This window comes from Lissotriton vulgaris, chromosome 2_1, assembly GCF_964263255.1.
Source record: "Lissotriton vulgaris chromosome 2_1, aLisVul1.2, whole genome shotgun sequence".
NCBI lineage: Eukaryota > Metazoa > Chordata > Amphibia > Caudata > Salamandridae > Lissotriton > Lissotriton vulgaris.
Genome location: NC_141687.1, coordinates 2,065,961,685 through 2,065,978,170, shown reverse-complemented (window position 1 = coordinate 2,065,978,170; position 16,486 = coordinate 2,065,961,685). Strand labels below are relative to the sequence as shown.

Here is a 16,486-nt window from a genome sequence, read left to right as displayed (position 1 = left end):
CCTGGAAAAGTAAGTGGGATATTCAGAAGCAGTGTCTGCTGGTACATTTTAAAAGTGGCTGGCAGAAAGTTGAATATAAAGTTCAATCAAAACACGGAATCAGACTTTGGGGGGTAGGGAGGGTGTCTTCCCTACTGCAAGAACATTTGAGAAAACATGGGTGCACATGTTGCATTTTCAACAATTCTTTCAAGAAAGTTGGTTATATTTTTTTTAAAAAGGTGAAAATTTACTCCCAAAGAGAGTCGCAAGACACATCACTCGCCCTGCACTCACACAGACACAGCACTCCACTCACTCTGCACTCACAGACACTGCTTCACTCACTTGTACACTTACACAAGCATACCACTCACCATGCACTGACAAGTGCACATCACTAATCCAGGACATTCACACCCCTCTCCCCACACTCATGAAGACATACCTGTCACACAGTGTACTCCTACAGTCACACAGCTCAATCTGTGCTCACACATGCAATCATTTTCACAACACTCACACAGGCACACCCTTCACCCTGCACTCATACTGTTTTACCACTCACCCCGTGTACTCTCATTACTCACTCTGTACTCAAACATGGATTGCTCACTCTGCGTCCAAACAGTCTCGCCATGAACCATGCACTCACACATTCACAACGCTCAACATCCACCATGCATGCACACACAGACATCTGGCTGCAAGATCAGTAAACCCTCCCTGTCCCCCACCCACTCAAGAGAGCCCTGCATTGTGTTCGGGAGGGGGCGTTGTTGCGGATGTCAAGCTGAGGAACAACTAAGCTGCAGGAGTGCAGAAGGCCAGAGCTGATGGCTACCCCCTGGGAAGTGACAATTGGGGCAGATCAGACATGTTCTGTTCTCTGCCTGTCTCCATCCCCTTCTGACACTGCAGGAACCCAAGCCTTTTGAAGATAATGGGGGGTAGGGTGCTGTAAAAGCGAGGTGTTCAGCCACTCAGGGCCTATCGCCTACCTGATCAGTTTTCTACTGGCATTTTAATGTCCTGAATAGTGAAAAATAATAGTTACATCTCTGCAAGCCTGTGTTTTTCCATCCTATCAGTACAGGCACTTCAGAAATTGTGAGAAGAAAGAGCTATAAAACGAGCTCTAGAGCTGTCGTAATATTTCCTGACTAGTAATGTAAGCACAAACAGACAAGTCATGTTACACATGATTTAAATTAAGCTTTTGATAAATATCAGGGGACATGTTTCTTAAAGAGTTGCGTGGCCCTTGTTCCATGCAATGGGGCGCAAGAGTGACACGACTCTTAAGTTAGATTTATCAAGCCACGCAAGGCCACCTTGCACGGCCCTGCGTGGCATGATAACACCAGAGTACCGCAATGCAGCGCAGATCGCTGCGTTGCATTACTCTGCCACAGGGAGGCGTTCCATGGATGGAGCACGGGTGTTCCCACGCATCACCCATGGATTTTGGCTCCTTCCCAGATTTGCCAATAGTGATAAACCTGGGAATGCGTCAAAATGCTGAAAAACAAGGAGAAATATATGTATTTCTCCTCATTACTTCCTCTTTCTTTGTGCACTGCGTTCCGGGAGACTGTGAGCCTGTGCCTGCTCTCTCCAACCCAGCAACGCAGCTGGGGTTGGAGAGAGCGTCAGTGCGCCTGAGGCGGGCAGCCATATCCGCCATGCTCACTGAATAGCAGTGCCCAACACTCCCCTTTCCAGCCTGTCATCACTCTGGCCCCACCGCCAGAACTTGACTCCGAGAGAAAAAAAGAATGATAACAAAGATTTATTATCGTTTTATTTTTTATTTTTCCAGCTTCTGGCAGGTGGGGCGACGCTCCTCGGCCATAGCGGCGGGGCAGCCACTGGCCAGGAGCAAAACGTTCACTTTTCTGCTTAAGTTGCACTGGACCCTGTGTCCAGAGCAGGATGTAAGTGCTCTGATCACTTCTCTCCTCATGTGTCCCAAATATACTGTGGGCTTTTCCCCCAGCTCATCCTCTTCCAAGCAAACCCACACCAGAGCAGCCCATCTCTATAGAGCTGTGTGGACCCCGCCCCGGGTCGCAGAACTTAAAGCAAAAAAGCAAGCACAATTTCAGCCATAAAAAAAGGCAGCATCCACCACCCTGTATTGTATAAAGACAATGGTTCTGTTGGGAGATAAATCAATTTCTTTGTCTGGTACAATCGTTTACACATTTTTTTGAAGTATTCCACAATGTTATTTTGGGAATCATTTATAAAAAAAAAACTTTTAAAGGAAAAATACGTTATTTGGAAGGAAAAGGAAAAAAGGGAAACACGCACCAAATTTTTGACTTTTACCAGAATTTTCTTACTTTACCACCACCCTGGCATCACAACACTACCTGGTGCCCGCAGTGAGAATATACTCTCGCCCAGCCAGGTACAAGCGTATCACCTCCAGTTTTCCTTATCTGACAAAAAACACGAGTTTCAGTTTACTACTTGAGACACAACACTGCGAGTCAGTGGTTGAAGCAGTTTGGCGAGTTTTTCTCTGTATTAATTTAGTGGGGCAACACCCTATCTGCCCCTTAATACCAGCATCCCCTGTTCAGAAGTCCCACTTGAGTACCTGATTTCCACAAGAAAATTCTATTATTTTCAATGTTAAAGTTGGGCACCCTTTACAGAAGCCTGGGGCCTCATTTATGAAAAGTGACGCATCGCTGCGAGAAAACAGCGATGCGTCACTTTTCATTGCGACCTCCTTGCGACCCCAATGATGCGTCATATTTACAATATGACGCATCATTGCGCAAGGAATTACAGATACGTCAATATTTCTGACGTATCTGTAAGCGCAAAAGTGACGCATTGCTGGAGTGTGTCACAAAAGTGACGCAACTCCAGCAATGCGTCCTTTCACATGGGGAAAGCCCCATGTGAAAGGGCTTGCCTCAGTCTTACGCCTGCTGTGAGGCAGGCGCAAGATTTTGACGCAACAGCGTCCTAAAAGTGACGCAGTGAAATCTCATAGATTTCACTGCGTCACTATTACGAGGCTTTTTGCGGGGGAACGCCCCTTCTGCATACATTATACCTGACGCAGGTATAATGTAGCGCAGGGGTTTACAAAGTGACGCATCTGCTTAGATGCGTCACTTTGTAAATAGTGCGCAGCAGGAGGGATGTTTTACGCCGCCCAAGCGTCACAAAAAGTGACGCACCAGCGGCGTAAAAGTGACGCACGGCTTCATAAATGAGGCCCCTAGTGTGCAGTCCTGACCTTGAACTTCCCACCCTCATGCAGTTGGTGTTTATCAAGTTAAAGATTCAAGATCAAAGTGAGAAATAAATGGCTTCATCCATGCACGTTGAAGCTTTCTATTAGTGCAAATTAGCTGGCAGTCAACAGACAGCTAGTGCTTCTGGCTATTTATTTTCTGTTCGCGTATTCTTATTCATCAAGAGGGCTTAAATTAACTAAAAATGGGTTATAAATTCTAAGTTTTTTTAAAGAGGGAATCCCAAAATGTCTTGCCAGAGGCCCAACATTCCTTGAGCTGACACTGTTAAGTGTGCTGCTGAAAGCTTTCCTGCTGGTATCATAGGGGGAACCACAGGGGTCGTCTAAGACTGGGTGAATATTGACAGGATGCTGGTGATGGGGTGGCTCTTCCCTTTCACATTTTGCTGTTTTACATTGTACTTAGTTGTGAAATTGTCTCTTGGTAAATGTCGAAGTGTACCTCTGGTCCAGAAAACTGAACTGAAATTCTCACACCCAAGTGTTAATCACCCATAGATAAAGGCTCCTGACCTCATTAACACCTGTAATGATTTTAAAGTGTTTCCAACCACTCCTCATGGCAACCTCCCTTCTTACTTTTTTGGAGGACAGGGGAGTGCTAATACCCAGTCAGCCATATATACACAACTGTATGCCACCCTTACTATTCACAAACATATTAAATAGAAAATTGGTTGTTAAGTGTACTCTGAAAAGTACAAACTTTCACTGATCCAACAAGCTCATTTTAAAACGGTCGCTGAACATTTACTACATGAAAAAAACATTTGATAATAAATATCCATTTATTTAAGTTTGGTGCACTGTAGTTATGTAGTTATATCATTCAACCATTGGCTATATTATAAAAAAAACTTCTCCACGGGCGGGTGCCACTGCTTTTTGCTCTCCTGCGGCACTTTGGTATACAGAAGGTGCAGCCCCTTCTGTAAAATGGATCGAGCCGCCACAAATTGTGCCTAAGCGAGGTAACAAGTGGGCACGCCCTCATTTGCATGGGGGCATGGCCCATGGAAATGAGACAATCCTTTACCTTTGTGTGTGCTCTAGGGCAGGGTCGGATTGGGATCACAATTCGGCCCGGGCACTGACGAAAAAAGTGGCCCACATTCAAGAGGCGTGGCCCATATTTAAGGGGCGTGGCCCACATTCAAGGGGCGTGCCCTTTCATGTAACACTATTTGCACAGACAAGGAATGAAAGTGGGAGGATACTGTTCTTGCACAGGACACAGGGCAAAGGTGCCAATGGCCTACATGCTGAGCAACTAAAAAAAATTGCAAGGCCCCTTTCTGTCACAAAATGATTCCCGCCCTCCAGCACAGGAGCACCTGAAAAGCAGCAAAGCCCCTGCTATTACTAACCTACTTAGCCCTCCCCAGACCTTCAGCTCAGGAGCACATGAACAGGTAAGGCCCCTGCAATTAGTAAATTAATCAGCCCTCCATGCCTCGGGAAAATGTCCTGGCAGGGGAGCACAAAACACAGCTTTCTGGGTCATCCAAGGTAGCCAGGTAGCCAGGGGGGAGGCTGAGGTGAAGCTGGTGCATGGGAAGTGCCTTCCCAGTGTGTTCTGGCAGTTTGAGTGTTTACCATTTACTGTAGTATTACCCTTGTACCTGTGTATGGTACCCTTTTGTAACTTGCACACGTCACTTTTCTCTGGTATCACACCGTATGCTACCTCTCACTTTTGTTTGCTTTAGATACTTGCACAAGTGCCACCATTGCCTACGTAACGTTTGTTTTTGTGCTGGATTTACTGCAGTATTATACCTCTACTTGTACTTTGTACGCTTTTGTAACCTGCACACATATCACTTTTTCTTCCTGTAATGTACGGATTGCTACCTCATGTATTTTGGTTGCTCACTATTGTCACTTTTGATTCATGTAACTTAACGTTTGCTTTTGTAATTTGTCCACTTGTAATTTTTTTCCTCATGTATTATTGCTTTTCCTTGTGTGAAGCGCTCTGACACCTTCGGGTAAAGTCCGTGCTATATAAAATCGCATAAATAAATAAATAAAATAAAAAAATTCCAAACATCACCTGGCCCCAACAGCAAGACCCATTCTTCCTCGTCCACTATGCCCTGAATGTGAAGGGCTGTGGGCGAGGTGCTAAGACTAACACCGTTTCTGGGCTGCATGGGCCCCAGGGGGGCCGAGGTGAAAATGGCTCAAAGGCCTGAGAAACACCTGGCCCCCAGGGAGGCCGATTCTTGCAAACAATCACCCCTCCCCAGCCCAGCCTCAGCTTGATTGCTTGGCAGGGCAGGGGTGAAGGAGAGGCCACCGCTGACAATCGCTGTCCGGCCGCACAGCGAGGCTGCTTTAATTTTCTCTGTCTGTCTCCGTGCACTCTGTGGGCCGTTTTTTTTTCTCCCCTTTCCTAGTCCACTCTCTGTGGACTGGGACAGGGGAGAAAAAAACGGCCCACAGAGGGCACTGAGGCACCGGCCCTTCGGCCCATTCCCGAATGCCCGCCTTGCCAATCCGCCCCTGCTCTAGGGCTGTAAGTGGGCTGGATCCTGCCTGTGCTCATCATCGGCAGTTCTGAAGAGCAGGGTCCCTATCGGGCTCTCCATTTTTGCTCTCACCCGTAGGGTGAAAAAATAATTTTAACTCTGTAGCAGTACCACCCTTCACTGCCTCTGATGTAACTTCAAAGAGACTTGTTATAGTTCTTTCACAGTCTATTTCAGAACTGCAGCATTTTCAATGTTATATACCACTAAGCCGTAGTTGTTGCTTATTTGTCTTATGCAACTAACAACCAATGATAAAGCCAATAATCCTGGCTTGTTGTAGCTCCAATGTTACTTGTTGTATTATATGTCTGGTTGCAATGACAGAAGCAGCAAAATACCAGTTAGGTAGCGCATATGCTAAGCACAGATTTTTAGCCTATAGGTTTTTAAGCCACACCCTTAATTACATTGGCCAAGCCGCTTTGAGAAAGCCCTCAGTTTTTTCATCCCACTTAAAGCCCTGGTCTGCACCATGTTATAGATGTGGTCACAGAGGCAAACAAGCATATGCAATGCAAGTGTTTGGCCTTTGGGACCTTATATGTATTTAGCTATGCAGCACATTAGCCTGGGTGCTGAAACATCTACTGTTCTTTAACGTGGAGGGAAAGTAAGCACCAACCTGCATGACACACCAGGTATGGGAACACATGGAGAGAAAAATTGCCTTTCAGCGGGAAATGGTATAGTCCAAAGCTCTGTTTTTAATATAAATTCAGGGCCTTCAGTGGTCATATCACTGAAAATACAAGATTTGAAAAAAATATTATTGTCTATGGGTGCTCGTGGAAGAGAATTTCTATGGACTGGAATCTAGAGAATGCTGAAGTGATTCTGGTATTTTACTGACCTCTGCTGCTTGTTCTCTATCAAGAAAGTTAAATAGAGGCAGTTGCCAGAAAAAAATAAGAATTTTTTTTTTTACAAAAGCAGAAATCAATTTTGGTATTTTACTGACCTCTACTGGTCGTTTTCTATTAAGATAGTTAAATACAGGCAGTTAAACAAAAAAAAGTCCATAAGCGGAAGGAGACAAGTCCTAGGGCGGATCTCTAGAGCCCACAAAGTACATACACATATAGGAATATACTAAAGTATATACAAGAGGTCTCGAATGCTCGACCTAAAAAGGCTGTATAGAGGTACACTGATTGTCCATCACAAAGAGGTGCCACACAGTAAGTGTACCTCCATAGGACACCATTGGAAAGGGGGGGGCCTTGGACTCCCAGACAGACCCCTGCAGGCAGGTGCAGGGAGTGACTGGACCCAATCGTGGGGGAATCCTTTGCCCATCTTGAAACAGAGGTCAGTCTAGTGAAAGGCCAATATGACCTATGATTCTGTTAGTGAAAGTGCAACTGTCTTGAAGAGTTAGTACTGCAAACATCCTTATAGAGACAAGCAAAATTCTTGGGAGGAATCTAAACTCAACTGCTTACAGGAAAATCACACAGAATAAGCTGGTGTGTCACTCTTCACAACAACTTCTGATGCATATCCTGTGAAACTGGTTTTAGTGTTTTCAATAATAAGGCAAAAAATAGGAATTAATAAAAACGTACATATTCAAATAGTGGGATTAAGTGTTTTCTACCTGCACTATCAACTGGGAAACTGTGAATTTTGTGCATACTTACATTTACAAATTAAATCTGCGCACATGAAAACTTAGGCTTCTGCATGGCAGAGTGCCTCTGTACAAATGTTTCCATTAGGGGCATGCGCAGGGAAGTGGCAGTCATATTCTAGCACATCCCTCTTCCGCAAAGGAAGGCACTTTAACCTGTGATTTGTACATCCTTTGCCTCTATGCAGGGCCTGAAGTAGGGGGATTGCGCCGGATCCCAGTTCTGGCAGCTATTTCTTACTGGATCTGGGGCTAGCCAGGAAAACATGTTGAATTTGTCCTGGTGTCATTTTCCGACATTGTGTTATCATTATTAACATTGTGTGAAGTGAGAATAAGCTGTGGGCCTGTGTGTCCTTCCATTGCTTTGGCTTTTAGGTGTCGGTTCCAGAGAGTTCCCATCCAGTATTATACTCAAACAAAAGGAGTACTGATGGCCCTTTAAATCCTGCCTTTGTTTGTGCCAGCTTAAAGGGTAAATAAGAAAGACCCCTAGCCACCTGTATGTTGCAGCTCCTTAAAGCAGAATACAGACAACAGGCAGGAGGAGCACAGCTTATTCTCACTTCACACAGGTACTTAAGAGAAACCATGATTTGGAGGTAGGTTTTTAACTTTGTTCTACTCCCTTTGTAAGAGGTGTAAATGCACTATAAGAATGCAATATTCCTCTGCATGTATGGGTGACTACACAAATATTGATGTAAATGGCATCTACAATTTTTCTTTTTAACTTAATTCTTGTGTAACCCTACTCATCGCAGTCTAGGTGTTAGAGTGCATTACATCACAGGCATCATTCGAGTGTGTAAATCAATGTACAGGAAATGTTACACGAGATAATAAGGGCTATAAGCAGGATCAGTGGAATAATGTGATTTTCTGACCGCGCCGTTTTCCGCATAATCATGGATTTTCCACATTTGCCACATAATCCATCATCTGCTGCATAATCTGCAGATATGAACAAGAAACGGTGTTTCTAGTCACAGAAGTCACTGGGTACTTGAGAAGCAGGCATGCAACCGCTGATGCATTGAGCCCCAGCACAAATATGCAAGCACGGCAGCTGCTCTGCAGCCAAGCCTTCCCATAGGCCAAAGGTGCCCACCATGGATTGGAAGCTGTGTTCAAAGCAGACTGTCCATTCGCGAGTAACAGTCTGCTCTTTACAAATGTGTGAGCTCTGAATCATGAGTCCTGGTCATTGCATTTATCACTCAATAGTGACCATGCACTAAGGGGTCTACAGTGTGCCTCATTTTGAGGATGCAGTCTGCATTAAAGTCATCTTTCGACGGTGTTTTCGGTTGTCGGCACAGCAAATGATCCAGGGATGCTCCCATTGCAAACTCTTTTACTATAAGCCTATTGTTTCTTCGATTCTGTAAATATTGTATATCAAATGAGCACTGGACAGGATTCAGTGATGGACGGTAACTCAGAGTCAATGTCCATGAGGCGTGGTTTGGTACTTTCCAAACAACAACTACCACTTTAAGGCTTGAAGACAGCATTATGGGGACATTCAGAAGCGCACACATGTGTGGGTCCCTGCACATGCGCACAGACGTGCTCTCTACCTTCTTGTTCATAACCAGATACATGTGCATGGACTAACTGTGTTACTCTCTGCTTCGAAAAACTGTTTTCGTCCTTCATGACACTCTTCCTTTTTTTTAAGGTATGGTTTTTGCCTGCTTTCGGATTTAGTGAGATCCTTTGCACAGCCATTGCTCTCGCTGCAAACATCTCCTGAGTAAACTGTGACTGATCTTTGTATTATGTTGTAAAATATTCCCACCTAAACGCAAAACAGAGTGCCAAATAATGTCTCAATCCTAGATGTTCAGCACTAATTCACCCTGTTGTTCTCACTCAATGTCAAACGAAGGGAAGCATAGTCTGTCCTCTCTCGTCCCTCATTTAACAATAGAATGCAGAGATCAAAACTACGCTTTATCCAAGTTACTGCCAACCCCGTCAGACCAACATGTCATGGCTTTCCTGACATGGGGCAATGGGGAGCGATGGGCTGCAAGAAGCGGCTGCCTGTTGGTCGGTTTTAGTCTAGGCTGAGCAGGGTATAGATATCAGTGGTGGTGCCAGGTGCCCAGAGGGGTGGGGTGGCAGCCTGTGGAGTGCTTGCCTGGGGAGTTTCCCGTTTACTCTTGGTGGCATGTGGTGGGCACAGCCCCGAGCCAGACATAAGCAGTGTGGGCAGCTGCCCAGGGCCCCGCTCTCCACCCACGAGCACGGGGCCCCGCACCAGTGCGTCACAGCGAAGCCATGACATACTAGTCCTCTCCAGATCCCCGCTCTTCTAAATTGAGAGCAAGGTGTCTCCTTGCAATTGTGCCACTGGGGGGCTCCTCCCCTGGGCCCTGTAACCATGGTATAGTTAGGCGATACCCATCTGAGGGGGGGGCTCCTATGGCCCAGGTGCAAGGAGACACATTCTGCAGGTTTGTCTACCTGCCCATTCAGAGGCACCATGGGGAGCAGCAGTTTTAACCCTTTCTGATGCCAAGCGCACCTCTCACACACTCAGCCCTTTATGGGCTGCTGAAAGGTGCTTGTAGGTGGCTGAAAGGGAGGGGCTGCAGCTCAGGAGAGGTCTGCGCAAAGCAGATTCAGGGACAGGGTCATCTATTGAGATGCAAACAGACCTGAATGTGTCAGATTATATACACATTAGAGGGGCCTCACACATTGCCTTACTGCCCAGGCCCCCCAAAAGCCTAGAACCGTCCTTGGGGCACAGTCACTGACAGATATACAACCCCCAGCAGGAACGGGAACACCCAGGTCGTGGATGCCACACCAAGATATCGGCTACAAAAGCCTGCACTATGATGCGGTGAAAGTTTTGGGTTTGCATGGGAGCTTTACACGAAAATACCCATCTAATTTCATCTATCTACTGACAGCTACCTATCTATACCTTTCAATCCATGTCGATCCATCTATACTATGTATGTCAGTCTATCTTGACCATCCGTACCCATTTATCTATCTCTCTACCTGCCTCTCCCTCTGTACCTCAGCCCTTTTCCCTCTCCCTCTGTATCCCTCTTTCTATCCCTGCCCTCTTGGGTCCCTGTATTCTTTGTCCTGTGCCCCTGTTTCTGTTCCTCCTGGTGACTCAGTCCCTCTCGCTTTCTCCCCCTCTCTCTGCCCTAAATCCCTAGCTTGCTTCCTCTGTCCTGCGTTCCTTGTCCCCCTTTCCTCCATTTCTCTCAATTTAAGTAAATTATATTACATTTAGGTGTATTTAATCACAATTTAGCCCACCCTCCGGGTCGGACTGGCTTACTGGGCAGACAGTACCCAATGGGCTTGGTTGACAGGTCGATGTGTGGGCGTTTTTGGGCTGCTTGTGGGACTGTTTTGGGGTCTAGTTGACCGGTTTTTACTGTTTATTTATCTGATTTTACCAAAACATTGTCTGTAGCAGCACAAATGAATGTAGACGCCCATACCTTGCAAAAAACAGCTTAATAATGTGTCTTTACAAGTTCAAAACATCCCGATTTGCAAATGTGAGACTTTTTTTTAACTATCTGATTTGCTAAGAAGGGACACTTTTACTTTGGTGCTGGGCCTATTTTCTGTCCCATTACATAACAATTGGGTGACCCAAGAATGACCCAAAGGATCTGGGTAATGTATACTTATTATACTGCATAAGTACAGTCGCATCTAAACAGAGATAATAGTATCACTCATAATTACTTCTTTGTGAAAACCATTTACAGTCCAGGCTGCATGGAATGTCGAAGTTTCAACCTGGCAGGTTGTGGGGGTGGGGAGGCATTCTAAGCTTCAAAGGCGGGTCTTCATCAGGACTGGGTACTCTTTTGGGAAGAGGAGAAACCTGAAACGCTCTTCTGGTGTCAGGCCTATAGAATACATCAATTGATAAACAAGGGCTGGCCAGCTCCTAGATGGCAGTGGTTTTAATCAAGCCCCTATAGCAAATGAATGCTGCCAGCCATGAAGTAATAGTAAAGCATCTATTCTTGAAGCAAGGGTCCATAGATGGCCCTTCGAAAACAGTGCGGTAGAATAGGGTTCTGTGAAGGGAAGAGGGAGGCCTCCTATTTGATTTCTTTGTGTGTGATGTAAAGTTTGTAGCCATGTTACAAACTCACCCTTAGAGTCAGAAGCAGCACATGTCCCCATCTTTAAGTTGTATGGGTGGGTTATGTGAAAAATCATCATGATACTTTTATTCATTAGTACCTTATTCGTTTAGTGGATCTCACCGAGTGGACTTACTGTCATGTATCACTATTTCCTCTTCCAGTCAAACCCTGTGGAATAGACACATATACCAACTTTTACCAGCTTTTTAAATGTAATGCAGATTTATATATTTTCACAAGACCACGCGATTTATATAAAATACACATGGTATACAGAAGGTGGTTTTACTGATAAACATCCCTTAATTGGTTCGCTCAATGAACATAAAAGTAAACTAGGAAGTGAAACAGGGTCGGACTGACCTATAAAGCAAGCAATCAGGGGAGTGCCTGTCTGGCTGGTCTGACAGGCTAAAGTTTTTACCAGCTTTCTGGCCGTTTGTGGGCCTGTTTTGTGGTCTGCTGGGGTGGTTTTTACTGTTGATTTTCCTGATATTAAAAAGACACCCACTGCAGCAAGCTCAAATCCATGCAATTTTCAATACCTTGCAAAACACTTATACAGCCTGCCTTTCTTTAAAAGTTCAAAACTGTCCCAATTTGCTACATTTAGCTACCTGATTAACTAATTGGGGCCACGTTTATACTGGTACCGGGTCTGTTTTCGGTCCCTTACGAACCTTTAAGGAAAGTCAGGTCACTAACAAATAAACTCGATCCAGCATGAAATAACCAATTGCTGAAGCCAAGTATTTATTTAGCTGCTCTGCTCAACTAAAAATATAGCGTCTTGCAATTAGCAGATTGTTACCAATAGAGGGCGCTGTGGAATTGTAAATGGTGCGACTGCAAAGTCTGCTGATCAGATGAAGTTGCAAGGTTTTGATATAATAAAATCAAGCGCATCCCTGGCAGGGGCCTTTACTTGGGCCATGCAATGAATAGTATTTCCTGTATTTGTTTCTGTTTGATACATATTGTCTGTCTGGACCAGCGACTGAGATACTAAACTCTCGCAGGTGGATTGCCCCCGACTTCAATCACTGTAACTTGAATCAGAAAACAAACGTTAAAAATAGTGTTGGCCACTAGTGCACAAACTGCTAGTGTCAAAATGAATTCCTGGAATCTTGCGTGTTTCTTTATCTTTACAATACATCATTCAATAAATAACATCCGATTCCTACGTGCTTTCTATAAAGTACTGCAGACGCGCCCTTAAACATTTATTTACATTCACTAATTTCTTCAATTAAAATGAATTTCTCGCTCAAGCGGGCTCAGTATTTACGAATACTGCTGAAAACCGAGCACAATAAAGGAAGGATAAGTGACTGGGCAGCAGAGCAGCTCAGTTCGTTTTGTTTCTTTGAATTGCAGTTTGAGTGCTCCTTGCGTGGTTTGCTAATGCTGTGCTTTGGGTCTCCTTTCCTGCCTCCTAAGCTGTCAGTCTCAGCGTGGCATGTCGGTCACCGTCTAAGTGTAGGGGCTTTAACAGGCGGAGCACTGTTTGTAATAAGACAACAGCGTGTTCATGTGCAACCACGTCCAGGTACACACATTCATTCTTACCCACTGTTAATTTATTTAACTATAGCAAGATAAGACAATAGTAGCAGTGCTTAACTTGAGCGGGGGTTTCTAGTGCTCGGCACCTGCACTTAATTGTCAACACTGGCACTTATTACAGTTTATCACATGGTGGTGCTGTTTGTCAAATGTTAAGATGCGCACAACAGTTATTTATCAATTCAATATACATAAAAATGACTTCTACCCGTGGCCCAAGCCATTGTTAACGCATTGAGGGGAAAGAATAGTCTGAATGTTCAGACTTCTAGGAACTTGGTAGTAGTCGTGTTGGTCTTGTCATTGTCTGCGCTAATTGGTGGTGCAAGCTACAGTGGCCTTCTGACGAGGGCCATGGAACTTATTTATTTATTTATTTATTTATTTTACAAATTAAGCAATACATTCTTACACCTTACTCGTCAAATGTGCATTGCATGTTAATAAGAATGTCCCTAAATTCAATCAGTTGAACACGGGTTTTTTGTAACACACTCATCTGTTTTCAGAAACATAAAATAGAATATATGCATATACTTGCTGATGATGAGTGTTTCCTCGCCGTTGATCCAGACGCGCACAAAGTCTCCGTACAGATTGTTGTAGTAGTTGGCTGCGCTTCCGATGCCTGTCCGGAGGAATCTGCAGTAGGACAGAACAGGGCCGAGGCCCATGCAGTACCCGGGGCCTGGAAGACATGGGGTGCAAGGAGGTGAGGTCTGATGTATACATGCTGCAGGTGCGGCGGTACACCTGGTACCCCGACGTGGCACATATTCGAGTCACAGAAGCCATCACTTATCACACTATATCTTTAAATCTTTCTTCACGGACAATTTACAAGCCCGTACAGCGTAACTACCCCCGCAGACTGCGATGTTCCGCCATGCAGTTTGTTTAGGCTTTTCCATAACAGCCACAGTATGGTGCTAAAAACTAGCACAAGAAGGCAGGGGCAACTGACATGAAGATATTTGTACATGAAAACAAAGAAAACACGAATTCACCTGGGTGCAAGAGAATTTGTACCTCCCCAGCAAACTCGGCTCTTAGGCAGAAGTGAGCCTTCCTTCAGCCGTAGTCAACTAACAGGCTTCACAACTCACTCAGCTAAACATTCATTCTTGTGCGAGGGTATTTTGTACAGAAATTGAACCGGCCCGGTTAAAAAACAAAAAACGCGTCTCTCCAGCCTCTATATCACAAACAGCATGCAACAGAGTGCCAAAAAGTGAACAACGCACAACATAATGGAAAAACGTGGAAACTTTCAAGGACTATAATACATGAAAAAAAAATATAAATATAACCAGAAACCTTGCCTTTTTTTATTCTCAGAAAACGGTACTTTTGCCTGGCTGTAACAAGACTTCCCCCAACGTTTTGTAACAATATAAAGCGATTTAATGACTTAGATCTTTTTTCTACTACAGCATCTAATGGTCCCCTAACTGTAGCCTGGCTCCTATAAAAATACAGGCGGAATTTCACACACATATTCTTATGAAAACAACAGCTCTAGGCCAGAATGTTTTTGTAAACTAGTAATGAGTGCACATATATTTTAGTTTGGGAACTGTGTGAACTTCTTCCTATTCAACAGTTTGGTGGTATGTGAGATGCCAGGAGGAGGGCGGGCTTTCTTGTTGCCTTCAATGTTTGCACCTCTTTCCTGTGATAAAACATTCCTGATTAAAGCCCAATCATTCGCCCCTGTACGGATGCAAGACCAGACCCTAACAGTGGAGGGTTTGCAGTAAAACTAAAGGTAACGGGGCTCATTTCTATTTTTTTTATGTTTTATGTAAACTTTAATTAAACGTTTAAATGAATGTGTTGACAATATGAAACAATCAAGGCAGTAGGCATACTATTAAACGAAAACTGCAAACAGATCGACATGAGCATTAATAAAACAAAAAAAGATTCCTGTAGAGGTGTGTGCATACAGCATTCACCCCTGAACTCAGGGAGTCGGTGTCCAATGAAAAAACGAATGTGATCAAATTGAAATTAGAATGTAATGGAATACCCATGGGTAACGATACAACTTTTTTTTTATTATGGCAATTTTTGTATATTCATAATTGAAAATAAAGGGGCATGAGAGGTAAGTAAGTATTGGTAAATCCATTAAAAAAGTTATTTTGTAGGTTTTATTTTTAAACCTTGACTTGATATTTATTAAGTTGGATTGGATGACATTTATATCAGCAATTTAGCACCTGGTGAGTCCATGGAGGCTGCAGGCAGGGTGAATAAATACATGACATTATCCGCACATTGAAAGCAGCCGCGTTCGCCCGGCCAGTCACACAGCGCCCCGAGCCGCCCGCGAGGCCCCGTACCTGGGATTGATGACGTCTCTTCGTAGCTCCAGACCAGAAGCAGGAAGCACGAGACCAGCAGCAGGGACACGGTGACGGTGGGTGCCACTTCGGGGACAACATGGCTGATGTTGTACTGCATGGGGTTGAGGGTTTCCAGCAGCATCTCGCATGAGAACATCTCCCTCGGCTTCCCAAAAAATGAAAACAAGAAGTGTGCAAGAGAAACGTTAGGAGCCGTTTATATTACGTGCGCAGTCCACATCGGTGGGAGAGGCCCACAACCTTTGCTCCAATGTTATGTTTTTTTTATTGTGGGTCTACGCTGAAGAACACGCCGGGACAACGCACAAGTCAAAACAGAGATAACACCCTCCTGCCCGGACCATGTGACCTTGGTCCCACCTCAGGTTCCTTTCCAGTGGAGGGGCGAAGGCCTTTTATCTTTGGCGCTGTCCTTGGGACCTGCACTGACGTCACCCTCAGATGACGTGCCAAGCCTTACACTACTAAGGTAATGAGTTTTTAAAACTCGGGGAAAGTCGAGTTCGGGTCATTTTCAATCGTCCAAACACTTCAAGAATGTTTCCCTCCAACCAGTAGTGAAGGACACAAGGTAACAAGGCGCAGGCCTTGGACACATCCACTCTCCCTGTGCTGTATGTAGGACAGGCGCACAACGCCCATTGGGCTCAGAGGCCTTCAGCCCCCTCCTCCCCCACCCCTCGTCGTGTGTGTGAGCCCCGGCTGAGACAGCTTCCAGGGCACACACCCAGACGCACCCGAGTATTTCACAGGTCTTTAAAAGACCATTTGCTTGTTAATGAGGCTTTGTTGATTTTTCACCCCTTCTTAGTGCCACTGCATATTGCTGGAAGAGTCAGCCCCACACGCCCCTAAATATTCGTAAATCTTCATTTGAACAGGTAAAATGGCAGAACTCTGTAGTCTGCACCCAATACAACCCTACAGATCGTTATAGACAGGTTTCTGCTCTTTCCTCTATTGTCCCG

At 44.8% G+C, this 16,486-nt stretch overlaps 1 protein-coding gene across 1 annotated transcript in view; it reads right to left on the bottom strand.

The window, feature by feature from the left end:
- CYP19A1 (cytochrome P450 family 19 subfamily A member 1) overlaps positions 1 to 15,668 on the bottom strand; it is a 190,290-nt gene extending 174,622 nt beyond the window's left edge. The window contains exons 1-2 of the mRNA XM_086958293.1: positions 15,495 to 15,668; positions 13,684 to 13,834 (exon numbers count right to left, since the gene is read on the bottom strand). Coding sequence (XP_086814419.1) covers positions 13,684 to 13,834; positions 15,495 to 15,654 — 311 coding nt within the window. The 5' untranslated portion in view covers positions 15,655 to 15,668. The remainder of the gene's footprint in view (positions 1 to 13,683; positions 13,835 to 15,494) is intronic.
- Between the last annotated feature and the right edge of the window lie 818 nt (positions 15,669 to 16,486).